The sequence below is a fragment of the Octodon degus genome, unplaced genomic scaffold (assembly GCF_000260255.1).
Source record: "Octodon degus isolate 3935 unplaced genomic scaffold, OctDeg1.0 scaffold00147, whole genome shotgun sequence".
Lineage (NCBI taxonomy): Eukaryota > Metazoa > Chordata > Mammalia > Rodentia > Octodontidae > Octodon > Octodon degus.
In genome coordinates, this window is record NW_004524723.1 from 1663299 (window position 1) to 1681537 (window position 18239).

The 18239-nt window shown below is 42.0% G+C and overlaps 1 protein-coding gene across 1 annotated transcript in view; it reads right to left on the reverse strand.

Moving 5' to 3' along the window:
* Scn10a (sodium voltage-gated channel alpha subunit 10) overlaps nucleotides 1-5916 on the reverse strand; it is a 90210-nt gene extending 84294 nt beyond the window's left edge. The window contains exons 1-3 of the mRNA XM_004642215.1: nucleotides 5647-5916; nucleotides 3984-4102; nucleotides 908-988 (exon numbers count right to left, since the gene is read on the reverse strand). Coding sequence (XP_004642272.1) covers nucleotides 908-988; nucleotides 3984-4102; nucleotides 5647-5916 — 470 coding nt within the window. The remainder of the gene's footprint in view (nucleotides 1-907; nucleotides 989-3983; nucleotides 4103-5646) is intronic.
* Between the last annotated feature and the right edge of the window lie 12323 nt (nucleotides 5917-18239).

The following is an 18239-nucleotide window of genomic DNA, read 5'->3' on the forward strand; positions in this document are numbered from 1 at the left end:
TCTCTCTCTCTCTCTCTCTCTCTCTTTCTCTCTCTCTCTCTCAAATAAATAAATAAAATTTAAAAAAAAATAAAATATTTAAGATGTCTACGTGACTTTTCTCATTTAATCTATTAATAGAAATGGAACACTTTTCTGTTGCGACATGTATTACTATTGTAGTTAGGGGGAAAAGGTGAAAAAAGTAAAAACTTTGTAAAATTCTGTTATTGTACCTAAAAGAATGTCAGGCACATGCTGGGGTGGGGATCTGTACCAAGTGTGGTGGTACAGGTGTTTGGGGAAAGCCCCTTCCTCTCATTCTAAAACCATAGAAACATATGAGCCAGGACAATTTAAACAGATTTATTCATTGGTTACTTTATGCATATTTTCCAGAACCATTTATTCTTAGTTCTGTTTCAACTTTGCTACTGCACCACTTTCAGAGCAGCCCTTCCCTAAACTTCATGCACTTACAAACCTAGCAGGTGAGTAAATCATTGTGTGTGTGTGTGTGTGTGTGTGTGTGTGTGTGTGTGCACATGTGCACACGTGCATGCCCATGCACACATGCATGTGCTTAGGGGTTCGGGTGGATTCATCTGCCCAGGATACCCCAGTCCAATGAAATCAGACCCTCTGGGCATCAGTATTTAAAAAACATCTCCCCAGTGGTTTCCAATGTGTGGCCAAGGTTGAAAGCCACTGATATCTACCTTCTTGAAGTTGAAAGTTGTATGTGTGTTTCTCAAGACAAAATTCACAGCAGAAGAATCCTAATCATTACAAAGTGAAATGGGCAATAGAATTCAGCATTACCCAAATGAAACCTGGTAAGATAAATAGAAGCAAACGACCACAAAAGGAAGCCAGAGAAGGAAAGGACAAAGAGAGAAGACACGCTATTGGTAACAAATCTACTCACTCAATTTTCTCTGGAAGATCACCTTGAGTCATGCACACACAATTGGCCACAATAGTGAATGTAATAAATGAAGTGAACCACCTGAAAACCATATGTTAAGGAAAAGTTGAGATTCACCATGTCCCCCTGATGTCATCTAGGATCATGCTGGTGCTGGTGATGATATTCATAACTCTTGGCTGATATCAGCTTTCCAATCCTGTCATATAATATCTGCTCTGAATTAGAGTGCCCAACCTGGGTGGAGAACTCTGTCCACATTATTTCTAATGCCAGTAACCTACACATGCATATTATTGTCTATATTTTGGATCTGAGAAGGTAGCCTGACAAAGCCTAAATGTGTTTTCTGAGATCATGCAGCCAGTTAACCATGGCGCTAGGAAGTGAACTCAACTCAGATCTGTCTAACAGACTCCTAGAGATGTGGGAGTAAGGTTACTTTTCCAAAAAGTCCTTCTGCCCCAGTCTTTCATTTCACTACACAAAGTGGCCTGAAATTCCATCTGGCAAAAGTTCCTTTTATTCTCAAAACAAGGAAAAGATAGGAGGTTAGGGAGAAGTGGAGGGGTACAAGCTTTCAAGGGAATTAGCCAAATTGTTTTTCTAATTCAGCTGAGACAGCCACCTGAGGGTGGGGGTGTGAAAAAAGTGGCTGGGGAAGAAATTCCCAGTGGGTTAGGATGCAAATAGCTGGCGAGGTGATTCTAAGGAGCAGATCAGGCACAGGGATTTCCAGAATGAGACTTCAAAAGGCAGGCAAGTGGAAAGGCGAAAATAGGCTTTAAAAAAAATGGTGGAAGGTGAGCCCACAGACAAATTCCTCCAAGTTGGACGCTTCCTTAGGACTAGTTGGGCACCTAAAAAAAACCCTCTTTGAGGGAAAACCAAGCCCAGAGAAAAGTTTGACCTCTATAAGAGGACACCAATCGTCTTTTATCATTTTCATTTGAACAGAAATACTCTATTTAAATCCACTTGAATTTTTGTAAATGCCTTCACTATGTTTTGTTTTATGGTTACTGAGGAAAACATCTATTTTGAACAGAAAAATTCTTTCTTTTTCTTTCTTTTTTTTTTGGGGGGGGGGTAACTGGGGATTGAACTCAGGACTTTGTGTATGCCAGGCCAGCACTTCCACTGATGCGCTATCTCCCCAGTCCTTTGAACAGAAAAATTCTATTAATTAAATCACAGTCTTTTTTCTGTTGAGTTACAATTAAGAAATATGTTACATAGGGGAAAATGTTAATCCAAACATTAAATTAAAATTCTATGAGCCTTTAAAAGTTATGGGATATGTTATGTCTATTACTTTATGAAAACATTCATATAAAATTTGATTGGAATTATGACTTGAGATGAAATATTGATTACAGAACCATGAAAACTCCACACCTTGAAGAATATCTTTGGAGCTGGAGTTATCAAATGGATGAGATTTCAATGTGTAACTGCAGACGAGGGAGAAGCAGACTGCACAACAGATTTTCCTTCCAGCTATGACTCACCAAGCAATCACTTGCTCATCATGTCTCTAGATGACCAGACTATTCACTGGTCACTTGGTTCTCTAAGAGGATTTTATTTCTAACTACTTGTTTCTTACTTATCTAGATGTAATTCAACTAGAATTCATGGAAAGGAGACTGGATCTTTGCTAGTTTTCTTTTTTTGTAATTTCTGTGTGATTGTATATATTTTGTAAAAAACAATACCTGCCCAAATAGATAAAACACACTAAGAGAATAATTACCCTAATTTATTTCCATTAAGTGTCTTCATCCTCTCTGCAGACATTGCTCAAAGCAGGGCACAGGCTTTAACTAACTGCACAACCTTGCGCAATTTAGTAGAAGAGTCTGGGTGTCAGTTTCAATACCTACAAAATGTGAATGCTGATCTTTCCTTCAAAAACTTTTGTATCTGTGACACTTAGAAAGCATTTAGTAAATAGGAGCCTGCTACCCTGCTAAGTATCCTTCTGAAGAATCTGGAAACCTAAGATTCAATTAAGAAAATATAATTCTCATTGGTTCTGCATATGGAGGAGGCATGGAGAGAGAGGAAATGGTGTGCACCTCCACTGAGCACTGTGGGTTCTTCTTGGGTGTGAAGATGACTGCTCTGGGTTTACCAGCTCCTGAGAACTCCAGCCATCACACGGACTGTCTTACAGTGGCTGAGGGCAGGGTGGGTGAGGGAAGCTCCTTTTACTGCACCTCCTGGGAAAAGGCTGGTTAGTACGTACAAGGAAACTGGACAAAGTCATTTTTGCACTTCATTTTCTGGATGCCAGGAATAAATTTGTCATTAAGCACTTCCAACTTGGACAGTCACCAGGGAGGGTCCTTGGAAGCTAAGCCCAAATCTCTTTTATCTACTAGTTTGGCTTGCCTTGAAAGCAACAAACAAAACAAAAAGCAAAGGCAGCTTCTGATGCTGCCTAAGGCAACTAAGGTAATGAGGACATTGACCAGTGTGTGTCTGATCATCCCAATCCCCTATGGCAGGAACCTCGAGCCACTGATATTTTCAATCTGCTGGTAGTTTTGGAGTGACTTGTGATTGGTGGTGTCCCCTGATCAACGAGATTCATAAATTTGGACTCTGCCTGTCATGGTCAGTTTTCTTTGGACCTCAGAAGCTACAGGTGTGTTGCTCTTTTGCCCAGTAGGCAACCACTCCAAAGCATGGCCAGGGACAGTGTGATGATGCCCACTCATGTCCTCCATCTGGAGGACTTCTGGGCTCTAACTGGTGGTGTATTGAGGAAAGGTGACCACCAGCAACAGTGAGGATGTGCCTGGGCATTGGCAAATCTCTCCTCATAAAGAGGACACTTTTCACATTGTGTTTCCACAGCTATGTCCAGGTGAGTTTGGGGTAAACCTGAGGACTGCTGTGTGGTATTTCGTACACGTGAAAGCTAGGGACAGTTTCTTCAATGTAAAGACTTCATTGTATCAGAATTCAACCAGAGGAAGCACCTTCTGTTAACTTCTAAAGAAGGAACTGAACACAGAGGGAAGGGCTTGATTCTAACAAGTGAAAGAAACAACTTTGCAAAGGATACGCATGGACAGACACTTTGATAGCTGTTCTTCTGATAAAGTTGAAGGGACTGAATAGCCACAGAGCCCGAGTGGCACTAAACCGGGAAATGGTCCTCCCCTTGTTCAGCACCATAAATGTCTACAACAAAACAAAGCAGAAGTAGATCTCTGATGAGGAACGAGAAATCTGATCCTTGTATTATTGAACATGAGTGGCAGCATCTCAGGCTCATGAGCAAGAAGCATTCTAGGAAATGCACGTCACTGCTAGCCAAATGGAGGTGGAGAGAGCTAGAGAGGCTTGCAGACTAAAAGCCACATCCTTGCCCTCTCAGCAAGAGCCTAGTTGCACTGATTGTGCATCAAGATAAGGCCTCTGAGAGCGCTTAATGGACAGGCAGTGACCCGGAGGCAGATAGGATGCACCATGCCCAGGGAAGCACAGTGGTGGGCTTCTGCCTGCACCTAATTCCACTTCTGACTAGAGGACCATCCTGGGCATGGTTTAGCCCTCTCCCTCTTTCTTCCTTGAAGCATTTATTTATTCATTTACTTATTTATTTTCTTGTGGCCAGCTCAGCCCACCCTACGGATGCAGCATGTGGTGGCGGGGATTGAACCGCTGTCCCTGTGCTTTGCCTAAGCTTGCCTAAGCAGGTGCTTTAGACTGCTGAGCTATCTCTCTGGCCACCCTTGAAGTATTTAGAAAGGTACATGCTCTTGGCCAAGGAGAGATATGGAGAAGATACTCCAGTGCCTTTTTATTTTCTCTACAACCATATTTGAGATGACTGATTCCTGCCTACTGTAATTCCCAAATATACGTTCATTTCATTCCCTTATGTAGAACATTTGAGTTGCAGTACAGGAAAGGCAACTGAACAGCTCTTGCTTAAACTAGTGGTTCTCAGACTTTGATTTAAGAAGTTATTACTCTCCCAAGTTATTGTGGAGTCCAAAGAGTTTTTTTTATGTACCTTAGTCCTTCTTGCTTATTTGTGTGTGTACATATATATTAGAAATCAATTTATACATGTTATGCACATATCATACAAGTGCATATAAACATATATTTATGAATGTTTATATATAATATATATTAAAAATAGAAACCCAGGAATTCTCAAACAGTATATAACACATACATTCCCACAGCTGTTACAGTGATGTTCTCCCCATCATAGCCTCTGTGCTTACTGCTGTGTGTTTATGAGGGAACATGAATGGAGCAGACAAATGACATCAAGGTATTAATTATTACAAAGTCATTTCAACCTCTTGAGCCTGCTAGAAGGGTTGGGGAAACTCCAGGATTTCAATCATACTTTGAACACCACTTTGACTTAAATCACCCTATTTTATGTCCCACTTCCTCTTCCTAACCTCAGGGTCTCTGCTCTTCTCCACCTCTAAAGAGGCCCATGGTCTTGGAAGCCTCCAGCCAGAGCTCATCAGGGCTCAGCCAGTCTGCAGAAATCTCCTTTTTACGGATTTGAATCCAGTTTCTATCATAAATTTCATGAAGATTCCAAGAGAGCATCAAATGAGTGAGTTGGCTATATTTCTCATTAGCTGAGTATTCAGCAGACTGCCACATCGCCCAGGGTTCAGGACTGTCTGGGCTGGCTGGGATAGGTGCTTCCTCTCCCAGAGCTGAAAGCAGACCTTACTGGAAGCTCTTACCCGGTGTGTTCTGTAGAAGGCGTCTAGGTCCTCCAGGGGCTCCCCGACCAGTTCCGCTGGGAGCTCACCATAGAATTTGGGCAGCTGGTTGCAGGCCTTCAAGTCCAGCTGGGGTCGAAGTTTCTCTTCTTGCCCCTTCTTTTCTCCGTGTTTATTTCTGACTTTCTTTTCTGCCTTATAGGCAGCAATTTGCTTCTCAATCTCTGCCAATGACTCTGGAGTGAACCGCTGGAAGTTGGTAGTTTCCAGGGACCCAAAGGGGAATTCCATCTTTTCATTCTTTTCCAGGAAGAATTTATACTCTTGGGAGGATAGAAAAAATCACAGAGAGGTGTCAGCTTGCCCACTGGCCCTGTCCCTCCTGCCCACCCCACCTGTCTCCCTCCTACCATTCCTGCCCACTTATAGTTGGTCTCTCTCTTAGGAAACTTTCCAAAGTCAATGCATTATAGGACTGGACATCTGGTTTATATTTTCTTCTTATTCTAAAAGTTCTATATGCATGCTATGCTAGGTTTTCACGGGTTAGAACTTGGTACTTCCTTATTTTGTTGTCAGAATCAGGACAAATGCTGGCCAGAAACTTCAGAGAATCTTATGCACCCATGTTCTAATAAATATGGCATATGTACATACCGATCATTCAGTCACCACTGACTTGATTGAATGCAATAAATATCTTTGATTCTTCTCTTTTGAATAACAGAACTGTTAACCTTATCTTATATCAGGAAGACACCATGTTTAGTGTAGAACAAAATCTGTGTTCCAGGACTTGCAGATGACAAGGCGGGGATTCCCTCAGTGACACTGAGTGTAATGTTGGAGATCAAAAACAAGCCTAAGTCAGAAGTCTTGGCACTAGCACAAGGGCTTGATGTCAAAGCACACTCAGCTTTGAGGCTGACTTGATACCAGGTGTCCACAATTCTCTTAGGCCACCAGACATCCCTCTGGCCTGGGTCAGGTTTGCTCTCTGAGTGGTGGTAAGACTGTGCTCACAGGCAGGATTTTGTAATGACTAATGGAAGTGCAAGAATTTTCCCAAGACTTTCCAAACAGGAGAGAGAGCCAGACTTTGGGTTCCCTTAATCACAGTGGTCCCTCTCTTTCCATCTTTGCCCACTTCTTTGTGTGGCACTCTGAGATATCATCCAAGGGCAAGGAGTTTACCTGAAAGCTGGTTCTAGGAATCTCATAGAAGAGTGGCCCTAGCCCTCAAGGGCCAGACCCATGCCTGTCAAAATTCCTCTGTCTGCCCATTCATACAAAGTGGTCCCTCACAGGCCTTCTGGTGCAGAGCCCTTGGGAAGAATGGTGGAACCCAATGCATTCCAAATTTCGGTGCACTGTAAATAAATGCTATGTGCCAAAATTATGTTGATAAAATTTTTCTCATTTATTGCATTTTTTAAAAGCCTGAAATGCAGTAACATGTTTTGTGGCTTTTTTTCTCATGCTGTGGTATGCTCTTAGGAAGTGATGGTCATTCCTGAGCCTGCTGGGACATAACAAAGAAGGTCACCTCCTCCAGTGTGCATGGCTGTGCTTACCCTGTGGGAGAGCACTTCTGCCTGATACTCCACAGCTCGACAGCATATGCATGAGCTTTTCATTCTTCATCACATAACTTAATTTCCTAATTAGTTAATTTTCCTTATAACTTAAAAATTTCTTTGCAAAAGTCATATAATTTTTTGTTGTTGTTCTGGGTATTGAACCCAGAGCTTAATATATTTTAGGTTAGTGCTCTATCACTGAGCCACACTGTGCACCTCATACATAAATTTTAAAATTACTAATCCAGGCAACTAATTTGTAAACCTATCTTTGCTGTTTATTTTTCACTCAAATCCACCTTAAAGCTCCTGAGAGCCATTGTTGACTTAGCACGATGGTTTGCGAATGGCTCGCTGATGCCATAAATTTGCAATCCTGGCCTAACACATGTTCTCTGATGCTGCCAAGGAGGGTTGCCAGGATTCCTGGTCCACCATGGTTCATGCAAACCATGGGAGGCACAGCAATGACTCTGTAGGTTTTCCATGGGCTGTGATGTTCCCAGGAAGCCTATCACTCCCGAGGTTATCCCAGAGACAGAGTGACTTCTTGTCATCAATGGCAGAGGAGTATCTGAGTGACATTGACTCTGCTTACTCCAGGGAGGGTATGTTTGAAACACCTACAGCAAACATCCTTTCAGTTCTGTGCAGTAACCACTGGCTCTGTGCATCACACAGTTCTCCCACCCTCTCTAGTAAGTAATATTCATACTCAGCCCACAGTCTGGTTCTGGGTCAGATCCATCCACTAGAGGAAGAGTGAGTTAAAATATGGATGTCTGGACCCCAGCTTCAAAGATTCTCATTCAGTGAGTCAGAGGAGGTCCAGGGAGCTCTTGTTTTATAGGCTTATAGCCAAAACTGCTAGTGGTGTGATTTTTTTTTAAATCCCTGAAATTCTGTGCAACCATAGATGTGATATGGAATCCAGGTCAGGATCTGATACAGTTATAACCCGCTCCATGGCTCCAGATCCTGCATGGAAAGCTTCCTGGACTGTGGAGGCAGGTCAGAAGCTAGTACTGGGTGAGTTGGGGAAACAGAGACCTGACATCAAGTGTTGGGTGTTCTTCCTAGGTTACCATTTTAAGAAACCGATTATGCAGAGGCTTTCATGGAGTAGAACTTGGGACTTCCTTCCTTTGTTGTCAGAATCAGGGCAACTGCTGGCCAGAAACTTCAGAGAAACTTATGCACAGGGAATGTGAACAGAGTGGACTTTGGTTGTTCTTGAGGATCAACCTTCTGTAGAGTTGTACCCCATCTAGCTTTCTTTGGGGGAGGGATCTTTTTGAGATGGGGCTTAACTATGCAGTTTAGGTTGGACTTGAATTCACTTTTTAGCCCAGACAGGTCTTGAACTCACAACAATCCTCTTGCCTCAGTCTCCAGAGTGCTGGGATTGCAGACATGCATCACTAGGCCCAACTTGTGTCTGGGATTTTTGAGCTACAGAAGGAAGCAGTCTTTGTGCACCATAGGGGCACCATCACTTGAATTTCTGAGACCTGTGAGTGAGCACTTTCTAATGAGGGATAAGTTAAAGATGATTAAGCAAATACAGGTGTTTCACATTTGTTATTTTACTGACAATGAAAACAGCTTTGATTGATTGTGGTCAGAACCCATGGTCAGGGATGACCAGCAGACTGAGGCTGCTCCATGGCAGTGGGTAAGACTGTGGGTACAAACAAAAGTGTGTCTGAGGTTGCACTGGGGAATGATGAATTGAGTGTTCTTTCTGTTAGATTCTGTGGTTCCAGCAGGAAAGTGTGTCTCTGATTATACAGCAGTCACTAGTACACCCTGAATTGAGTCTGAGTTGGTTACAAAACTGACCAAACCTGATGAGAAGAATTACTTAAATCCTCAACCCACAACAGTAACAAGGCCTCGCTTATGTGCAGTGGCTTTATAAAATGCTCCCTCACATGAGCTCAGCTAGGAGACGAAAGCCTGGGCTTCGTACTGCCAGACAGGTGCTGAGCTACATGCCCAGGCCCCAGCTATGCTCTTAAATATAAGAAAACCTACAATCAGTGGGTATCAGTGATTATTAAAGGCAATAAAATATTGATTATGCTGAACAAGATTGTCTCTGGGTCTTTTGATCTCTGACTCACCCAACAGTGGATCTGTCGGGTGGGAGGAGGCCTGGAATCCCAATGTCTGAGGTTCCGGGACTTGAGAGAGGCAGGAAATGATTAGGATGAGTTCAGATTTACTGAGATCTCAAGGGCCTCAGAGATCAGCCTCTTTATTTGTTCATTCACTGAGTGTCTTAAGAATCTAACAGAAAAATATTCCTATTAATGTAGAAGTTGGATTGTATGGCAGATAGGATGTGCATAAACTGGTACTTACAGTTTTTTTTTTTCCAAGCTTTATCAATGGGTAAAAATGCCAGTCCCCATTCTAGGCAGGGGTGTACCTCCTCGTGTTTCCCATGTTGGTACCTCTCATGTTGCTTATATACAATCACAATTTTTGCTTTTATAGGTGACCACCAAACTTAGGCCTTTCTTCTGACCCCCAGACCCACTAATCCAATGCCTTGGAGCATGTCGCCTTAAGTACTCATAGATATCTCAAAATCATTGTCCCCTATGAGCTCATTATCTTCCCTTTACCTGAACCCAGCTTCTCCTCCTCTAGCATTCTCTCGATAAACTGCACAATCTTTTTTTAAGGTATAAATATAGGGACCCTCTATTGTGCCTCTTCCTCCCTCAAAGTTTCCTAACTTATGTCAGACACTATTTTAGACTTAGAGGTGCAGGAGTAGAAAAGTTACAGGTAAATACTTTGGGGAAGTTAAATACAGCTCCAAGTTTCAGCTGCCTTATTAGTCAGCTACCCAGGCCCTTTCTTCCCAGAGAAGAAGGCTGAATATGGTGACCACATGTGTATCCTGGATCCACATTTGGAAGAGGAATCCAAACATATCTGCAGCCAGGCCTTTCGCCTGCATTGCAAATCTCTCCGTTCTAACCATCCACTGCTTGGTTCCCACACTTGTGTGCCTGATGGATATCTCGTCAAGCTACTAACTACCTCACCCCAAACATGCTCTTCCCTAATGTCCCTCATCAGAACAGTCCTGATGTGGCCTAGTGTCTTAAGTCTTGAAGCTTTGCAATTATCCAATTCTTCACCTCATGTATCACATTCAGTCCCTCAGGAGTCCAGCTCTGAGTCTGGCTGTCTGCTTCTCATCACAGCGCGGCCAGTGCCACAGCCCAATCCAACAGCATCTCTCACCTAGTCTGATGGTAAAACTCACCTCATCACAGGCATTTATTCTCTTGCCTATCAAGCCTTTTGCACCAATCAACAATCCTTTTAAAACAGGCTCTGTACTGTGCTTCCCATATAATTCTCTCCCTTGCTTACTGGACCCCTGACCCACAAAATACCTTTCTGTTTCTTGAGTACACCAAGAACCCTTTTGGCTCCTGGACTTGCTGTCCCCTCTGCCCAGTATTTCCTTCTAATTTCTACCCAACTGTCCCATTCAGATGTTACCATGTCACCAACAATGCCCCTGACCACTGATTCTTGAACAACAGCTCCTGACTACTCTCTGTCCCTTCATTTTTCTTGATTTTTATAACACTTTTTAAAAACTTTGTGTCCAGTATTTTTATTTGCTCATTATTTATCTGTTTCAATCAAAATGTCTTCTTTCTGAAAGCATATGATCTGTCTGTGTGGTTAACCATTGAACCCACAACTCTGAAAACAGTGGCTTGCACATTGTAAGGGATCAACAGATGCTTGTGGTCAGGTAGAATGAAAGAACTACTTCTAGTTCTTCTTTCCACAGAGGGGTAACTGACAAGAAACTGTGATATATTTCAAAAGAACTACAGAAAAAGAGTAGGTAATTCCCAATATATGAAATTATTAATGCTTGGGGATATGGAAATGGTTATTATCCTGATTCAAGTAATACACATTATACTGTATATATGTGCTGAATTACATATACCCCCATAAAGATGTATAAAATAAAAATAAATAAAACACCTGATGAGTAAATAAATGAATATTCAAGTGGTATGAGTCAGATTTTTCTGGAATAGAGCTTCATCTCACTGTAGGATTAAGTTCTGGGAAAGAGAGGGAAGAGAAGACACACACACAGTACTTGATCTGTCATTCCAGGGTGGGTGGAAACTGATCGTATTTCATGTTACTGAAAAAAGAAATGTCTCTTGCTCAATAAGAAATCACAAAAATACATTCTGATGTGGATGAAAGTTGTTCTCCCAGGTGGGAGGAGAACAATGGAGGTTGGAACCAGGAGAGCTGCGGGGGTGGCCAGGCATTAAGCGTCCTAAGGAAGAGGTAGCCAAAAAGAAAGGAGAACAAGGATGCGTCAGTGTCACAGGAACCACAGGCATAAAAGTTAAAAAACTGAAAAATAGAGCTGATGAGCCCAGTTCTGGTGTGGCAATGATTTTAGTCATGGGGACACAAGGCACAACGTGAATTAGTGTCACAGAGTGGCAAGCATGTGGATAAACTATGGAGTTGCAGAAAGAGGATGACTGGGAAATTGATGCAACTGCAAACATAATCAGACTAATTACAAGAGGTACCAAAATTCAGGCCATAGTAATGAGAAGCTTCAGGTTGTGCAGGTATTACTGAGTTTCCCAAAGGGTTCACCTGGCAGTAAGACTGAGCTGGAACTGATAAGGAGTACCTGAGCCTTTGGTATATCCAAGTGAGGCTGTTGTCCAGGTCACTGAGGGTGTGAGTAGGTTTTCTTCTAGCTTATAGAATAAAGCTACATCCAGCATGAGGAATATTGTTGGACTCTCCACGGCAATAGGAGGAGGAGTTAAAAGTCCCTGGCTTGGAATATTTTCAGAATGGTTAAAGCCTATAAAACAGCTTAGTTAGATACATGTCTACCTGCTTCTGTGATCTCAGCATTTATATAATTATGATACTCATATGTATCTAGCTAAAATGTCCATTGTCCTAAGTTTTAAAAAATCTTTAGACATCCTTATGGAGTAACGGGGCTTCTGGATATGTGGGTAAGCTGTCTAGGGAAGAGAGAGATTTGAAAGAGCTGTGCCACTAGGAAAGGATAATAAGCTGTTTGCGGTAACAAAAATGAGACCTCCCTAGCCATGATCTTGCAATTTGACAGAAGTAAAACCTCAGCTGACTGTGTTACCAGAAAAATAACACTGATCTATCTTCACAGGTAATAGTCTGGAATTGTTTTGGATGCTAAGGGATTGGGACGAGGCGTTCTTCCTGAACAGGATCCTCAGAGGTAATCCTTGACTTGCTACAACGCAGGCGCTATCCATGGTTCCGCAAAGAAGCGTCTTGTCTGGACTTGGAGCTGTCCGCGGTGCTGAATCGGGACGGGGTGGGTGGGTGGGTGTGGAGTGTGGCCTGTTTTCTGTAAGGCTTGGAGGTTGATGGAGGGATGTGTGCAGTGTGGATGAGTGTGTTGGGCTGAAGCTATGAGAATAGATGCACTCCTGTGACAGCTAAAAGGGAACAGGAAAGAATTGAAGGAAGAAATCTAGGTGTCTGATTATGCAGAGAAAGTGTCTGATTATGCATTTAATCAGAATAGCTACAGCTCTGTCCACCTAGTGAAGATCCAAATAAAGTTGAAAAGGAGAAATATCCCTCTCTCACAAAACTTTTCCTTCTTACTTTATCCTGAAGTCCATTGGACTTGGATAAGAAGAAAAAAAGTTTGTTTTCCAAGGAAGAAAACAAATTCTTCATCACCTCATCCAGGAATGTTGCCACCCTCAAAACAAACAAACAAACAAACAAACAAACAAAAAACCCACAACAACAACAACAACAACAAAAGCAACAAAACCCCTAAACCCTCAGGATGATTAACTAAATTGTATCCAGAGACCTTCAGTTATAATTATTTTCAAAATTCAGAGAGGTATTTGCTTTTGTCGAAGCAGCAACTAGGTTTGGAAAAAGAAAGCATGATTTCTGGTAGCAATAGGGTATTTTGAATTTATGCCCCTCTTTTCTATGATTCATCAACTGCCGATGATTACTTCTGCCTTGCTCATCTGAGAGTGTTGTTGGGAGAATCAAATAATGTATACGAAAGCACTTTGTAGCTAAGTGCTGTACAAATGCACTATAAAGACAATAACATTCCCATTACACACATGCTTTAATAGCCAATGGCCATTTAGACTATTTCAAGCCCACACCACTAACTCTCAGTATATAAACTAAATAACACGTGAGGTTATTTGCAATTAAATTCAATATAAAGAACTTATGATGTTCTACTTTATTTCTCTATGCCTCATCTTTAGTGTATGAACACTTTTGAATATAATTCAACTACCCAAAATAAAAGCATTTATTTAATGAGATAATTTAAATAACAGTAGACTCAAGAAACTGAAGGATATTCATAATGTGGATAAATTTTTATTAAAAATGTAGAATCTCCTTTTTTCCTTTTCTACCCTCCCCAACTTCTGTTCTATTCAAAGGGACTATATTATTATATATCACTAACACACTCTCAGAATTTTAAAGGAGGGGAAGTAACAAAAGCCAAATTCTTATCATTTTAAAAACCATGGTTTAACATTGCCAGGTATATTCAGGTAAGGATGAAATACAGATTTAATTCAAAGAGAATATTAACATCACTAATGCAAACAATTCTTTGCCATTTAAAATGTTCTGGTGAACAATCAGTTTCACTGGTGTGCAGTTGATTTCATAACTGGTTAAGGTTTTCTGGAGAAGCTGGCATTACATGTTCAGCCTGTGGCATTTCATGACAGAGGTCAGCCTTCAAAATGCATCCATACCTGCTGGGGCTCTGAGCTCTCACTGCCAGGGCTCTCCCAGCCCATTTCACCAGAGCTTTACCCATGTTGCATGGCCCCCAGAATGCCAATCTCAGGAAAGCTTTAGACCTCTACCTTTACCTGCCTTAGCAGGATTTGACTCCGTTGACCACTTGATTTTTTTTTTGTATTTCCTCTCTTTGTTTGTCCCACCTGAAACTTTATCGAAGGCTTATTTGCTGGGCCATTAAGTGCTGGAGCTCCTGAGGATGGTGTCCTCACTCGCTCCTGCAGGCCTTCTCAGAGACACCTACTTTCCCCCTATGATCTTTACATCCACTCAAGGCTCTCTCTCTCTTGTGCCAGACTTGACTACATATCTGTTCCTTTGGGGTATATGCCCCCTTTAAACTAGTTCCTTCTTTCTTATCTTATGTTTTGCTAAATTGCACCATGGAACATTCAGTTTCCCTCATCATAAATCCACAGGCATCGACTCTCTCCCCTACCTCAATTATCCAGACACAGTCGCCTCTTATCTGGCTTTTGTGCCTGCCTATTAGCAGGTGTCTCTGCACATTCTTTTGCTTGTGTTCATAGCAACCAACATGATCTTTTAAAATGCAAATATGATCACATCACTTTTCTGATTATACATTTCAAAGGCTTCTCAACCCTTCAGATCATGTCTGAATTCAGTCACATGGTGCAGAGGCCTGGCATGTTCAGGCTCTTGAGCACCCTTCCTTGTCACCTTGTCTGTTTTCCCTGTGGTAGTTACACATTTCTTTCTGTTAGTAGAATCCACATTTCTTCTCACTTTGTTCCCTTAACACATGCTTTTTTCCTGTCTCTGCAATTCTCCATCTATTCCCCCAGGCTGACTTCTCTTGTTCTTTCAGTTTAGCTTAAATGTCACTTTCTTCAGAACAGCCATTCCTGAGCCTCTAGGCTACACAAGTGTTCTTTATTTTTTATTTTGGATAGTAGCCTATACTGTCAGGGTGGCCATTTCAGTAATATCTGTTCTAATGTCATCTCATATCTTAGAAAGCAACCTTTCTGATGCCGGGGAACATACCCCACTTTCCCCTACCATAACTTTAACACCTAAGACAATGTGTCATAAGCAAGTGTTTGATAGATACTTGCTGAACAAAGCATAAAGTGGGTGAGCTCTCGCAGAGGTGAACTGTTTTGGAGGAAAATCATGAATGTGTACCATGACTGTTCAGTCTAGAGCTTCTGTTTTCATCATGCCTTTTTTGATTGCAGGTGAAAACATTGTTCCTAGTGCCCAAAGATGCTGAGCACAACAAGAATTCTATCATGGAATGTGAGGGTAAGAAAACTGCAAAGGGAGAAACAGTCTAGAGTGCTAGGAAAAGGTCACTGTGGAGCAGAGGGCAAGAAAACAGGGGTCAGCCCTGATGTCCCGCTGACCTGCTCTTTGATGTAACACTGACTCACTCTGCACCCGACCTTGTGGGGAAAGCAGGACTTTACCTAACTAAGGTTTAGGTGGGTTCCACGAGCACAGGTTGACTTTGCAAGAGTCAGTGTCAGGAAGGGGCTTGATGGTGAACCTAGCAGCTGCATTTCTGCCCAACATGAGTTGTCTGTTCAGTCACTTTCTGGAGAACTCCTAGTGAACAAAGAGGACCATTATTCACATTTGAGTTCTTGGCTCCCTAGGAAAAGAGTAACAACAAGTCTATTTGCTCTTGGCTGTAATCAAATGTGGACAGGATCTCATGTATTCAAAGATTGGGAACTTCTCTCAGAAACTCTCATAGCCTGGAGGAGCCAGCTGATCAGATGAAGGATACAGGGTGAGTCAGCTATACTTTGTTCTTATTCTCCTGAATATTTTAAAAATGCTTTTATCATCAGTACTTGGTAGGTGCTGTGGAAGATGGTACGACATAGTGGAAAGAGTCCTGGCTGGAAGATGGGAGACTGGAGCCCTGATCACACGTCTGTAATAAGCCATTGAGCCTTTGGCCATCATATTTCTCTGAGTCTTAGCACATGTGTACCATGAAGAGATTGGTTTAGGTATATAGTGAGCCCCTTCCATCTTGACAAGGAGGCCTGGGGGTCTACTCAGGGAGAACACATCAATCAAAGCAAAATAAAAAATAAGTAGGGCTGAATTACATGGTGCTGAGTGTGAAGGCAGGTGCCTTGTGGTACTGAAGAGGGGCCAGATCAACATAGATAAGAGAAACTGTTGAAGGCATCCAGGAGGAAGCCACGGGGATACTGAGCTTTTATGACTGAATTGTGTCACAGTGCAAACACCACACACTCCAGCTGGGAGAGGTGACTGTGCACCCACCTCTGTGACCCTGAAGAGCATACAAATTTGTGCCCATCCTGGCATCCCTGGTCTCCTTCTGTCTGAGTCTGACTTCAGTTGGTCATAGCCTGAAAGCAGGGGCACCTCCATGGGATTCCCTGTCCTTGAGGCAATTCTGTGATTGTTAATCTTCTTAAACATTAATTATTTTTAGAGCCAAATATATTTCTCCTGAACAATAATTCCCTTTTTCTTTGCTAAGTTTCCAAAGAAAAATATGCAAATTCTAATAAAAATTGACAGGTAGAAATGGGTTTTGGACAAGCTTCTAAGGAAAAAGCCCTGTGAATATTATGTAAATGCCAACCAATATAAAGCAGCCCCTGAGTTTCTTCCAGCAAGGCAAAGGGGACTCAGAAAATCCTGTATTGCTGCTTGGCTCCTGACATTGAAAGAATCCAGCTTTTGTTCCCAAATCACATTTCTGATTTGCTTCTTAAATTCCACTTCCAAATGGTGAATTTGGACAAAAATTGCATATCTCCTTTCAGGCTGGAACTTGACTGTGCTTCCTCTGCAATGCCTTTCTCGATCTTGTCTGAACTATGTACCCTCAAGATGACCTTTCAAAGAATCCTATTTTTACCATTTCTAGCACTTATCACAGTTGATAATTATATTTGTTTGGGTGTTTGCTTAGCATCTGTCTGCCCCATGAATAAATTTAAGTTCTATGGGGGCATAAATGACATTTATTCTGTCCACAGCTCTGCATCACCCAAGCCTGGCAACAAAAGAGCACACAGCAGCTGCTCCACGTGGGTTTGTGGGATGTTTGCACGAAATATTGTCATTAAGGGAAAACAGGACCTCAGTGAAATTGTCACACTTGATAAACTTGCGGCATGTGTCTGTCGTGTTTCCCATTGTTTTGAAATGCATTATATTAAATCTAATGTTTATATCCTGTAACATTTTAGTATTTATCACATTATTTTCACAACATGACAAAATATTTATCATTAAGAAACCAATGTTTAGAGAAAAGCAGTGTAGTCCAATGGTTAACTTCTTGGATTTTTGGAGATTGACAATCCGGGTCCATTCTAAGGACCATTCTAATGTTCATTCTATACATTACCAGTTGCGTGAGTATGGGTTGCTTACTTCTTTGTGTCCCCACTTTCTCACTTGGAAAGCAGTCATAATAATACTGAATAGTTATAAGAATTAAATGAGTGAATATGAATGCCTCATTTAGAGCATAGACAGCATTATATTACTTTCGTTAGTAATATTTCTATTTCCAAAGTAATAGCATTATTAACTAGTTGGCTTAGAAGTGCTATCCAACATTTTACATAAAGTTACACAGTCTCCCTGAAGTGCCACTGTCCCCAACAACACACAAAGATTCTAGGATTCAGATGAATCATGGATCTTGCCAAAGGACTCCCACTTGGAAGACAAAGCACGGAGACATCAGCCCTGGCTCCCCGTCCTCATTATGCCCCAGCACCAACACAAGCATTTTCCAGGATTCCCTTTCTCTTACCCACATCCTTGCTTCCCATAAAGGCAGGACAGGGACGCAAAGGGGAAGGGACACAGAGTAAGGCCAGCGTGAGCCCAGTGTCCTCACTGGGACTTTCTGAGCCCTGTATTCTCCCCTGGTGTATAGTGAGGCCACAGCCAGGAGTCACACAATGCTTTGAATGCCTGCCTGTGATCATCCAAGTACCCAGCCAGCCCTTCATACAATCAGTTTTCATTACTTTATTGAGAAAATGGACAAGTAAAAATGTCTTCTTGCTAGCCTCTTCTAAGCAACCACAGGGCACTGTCACCTGATCCTCAAGCCACAGGAAGTAGACCCTCTCACCATCTGCCTCCTACAGATCCAGCATC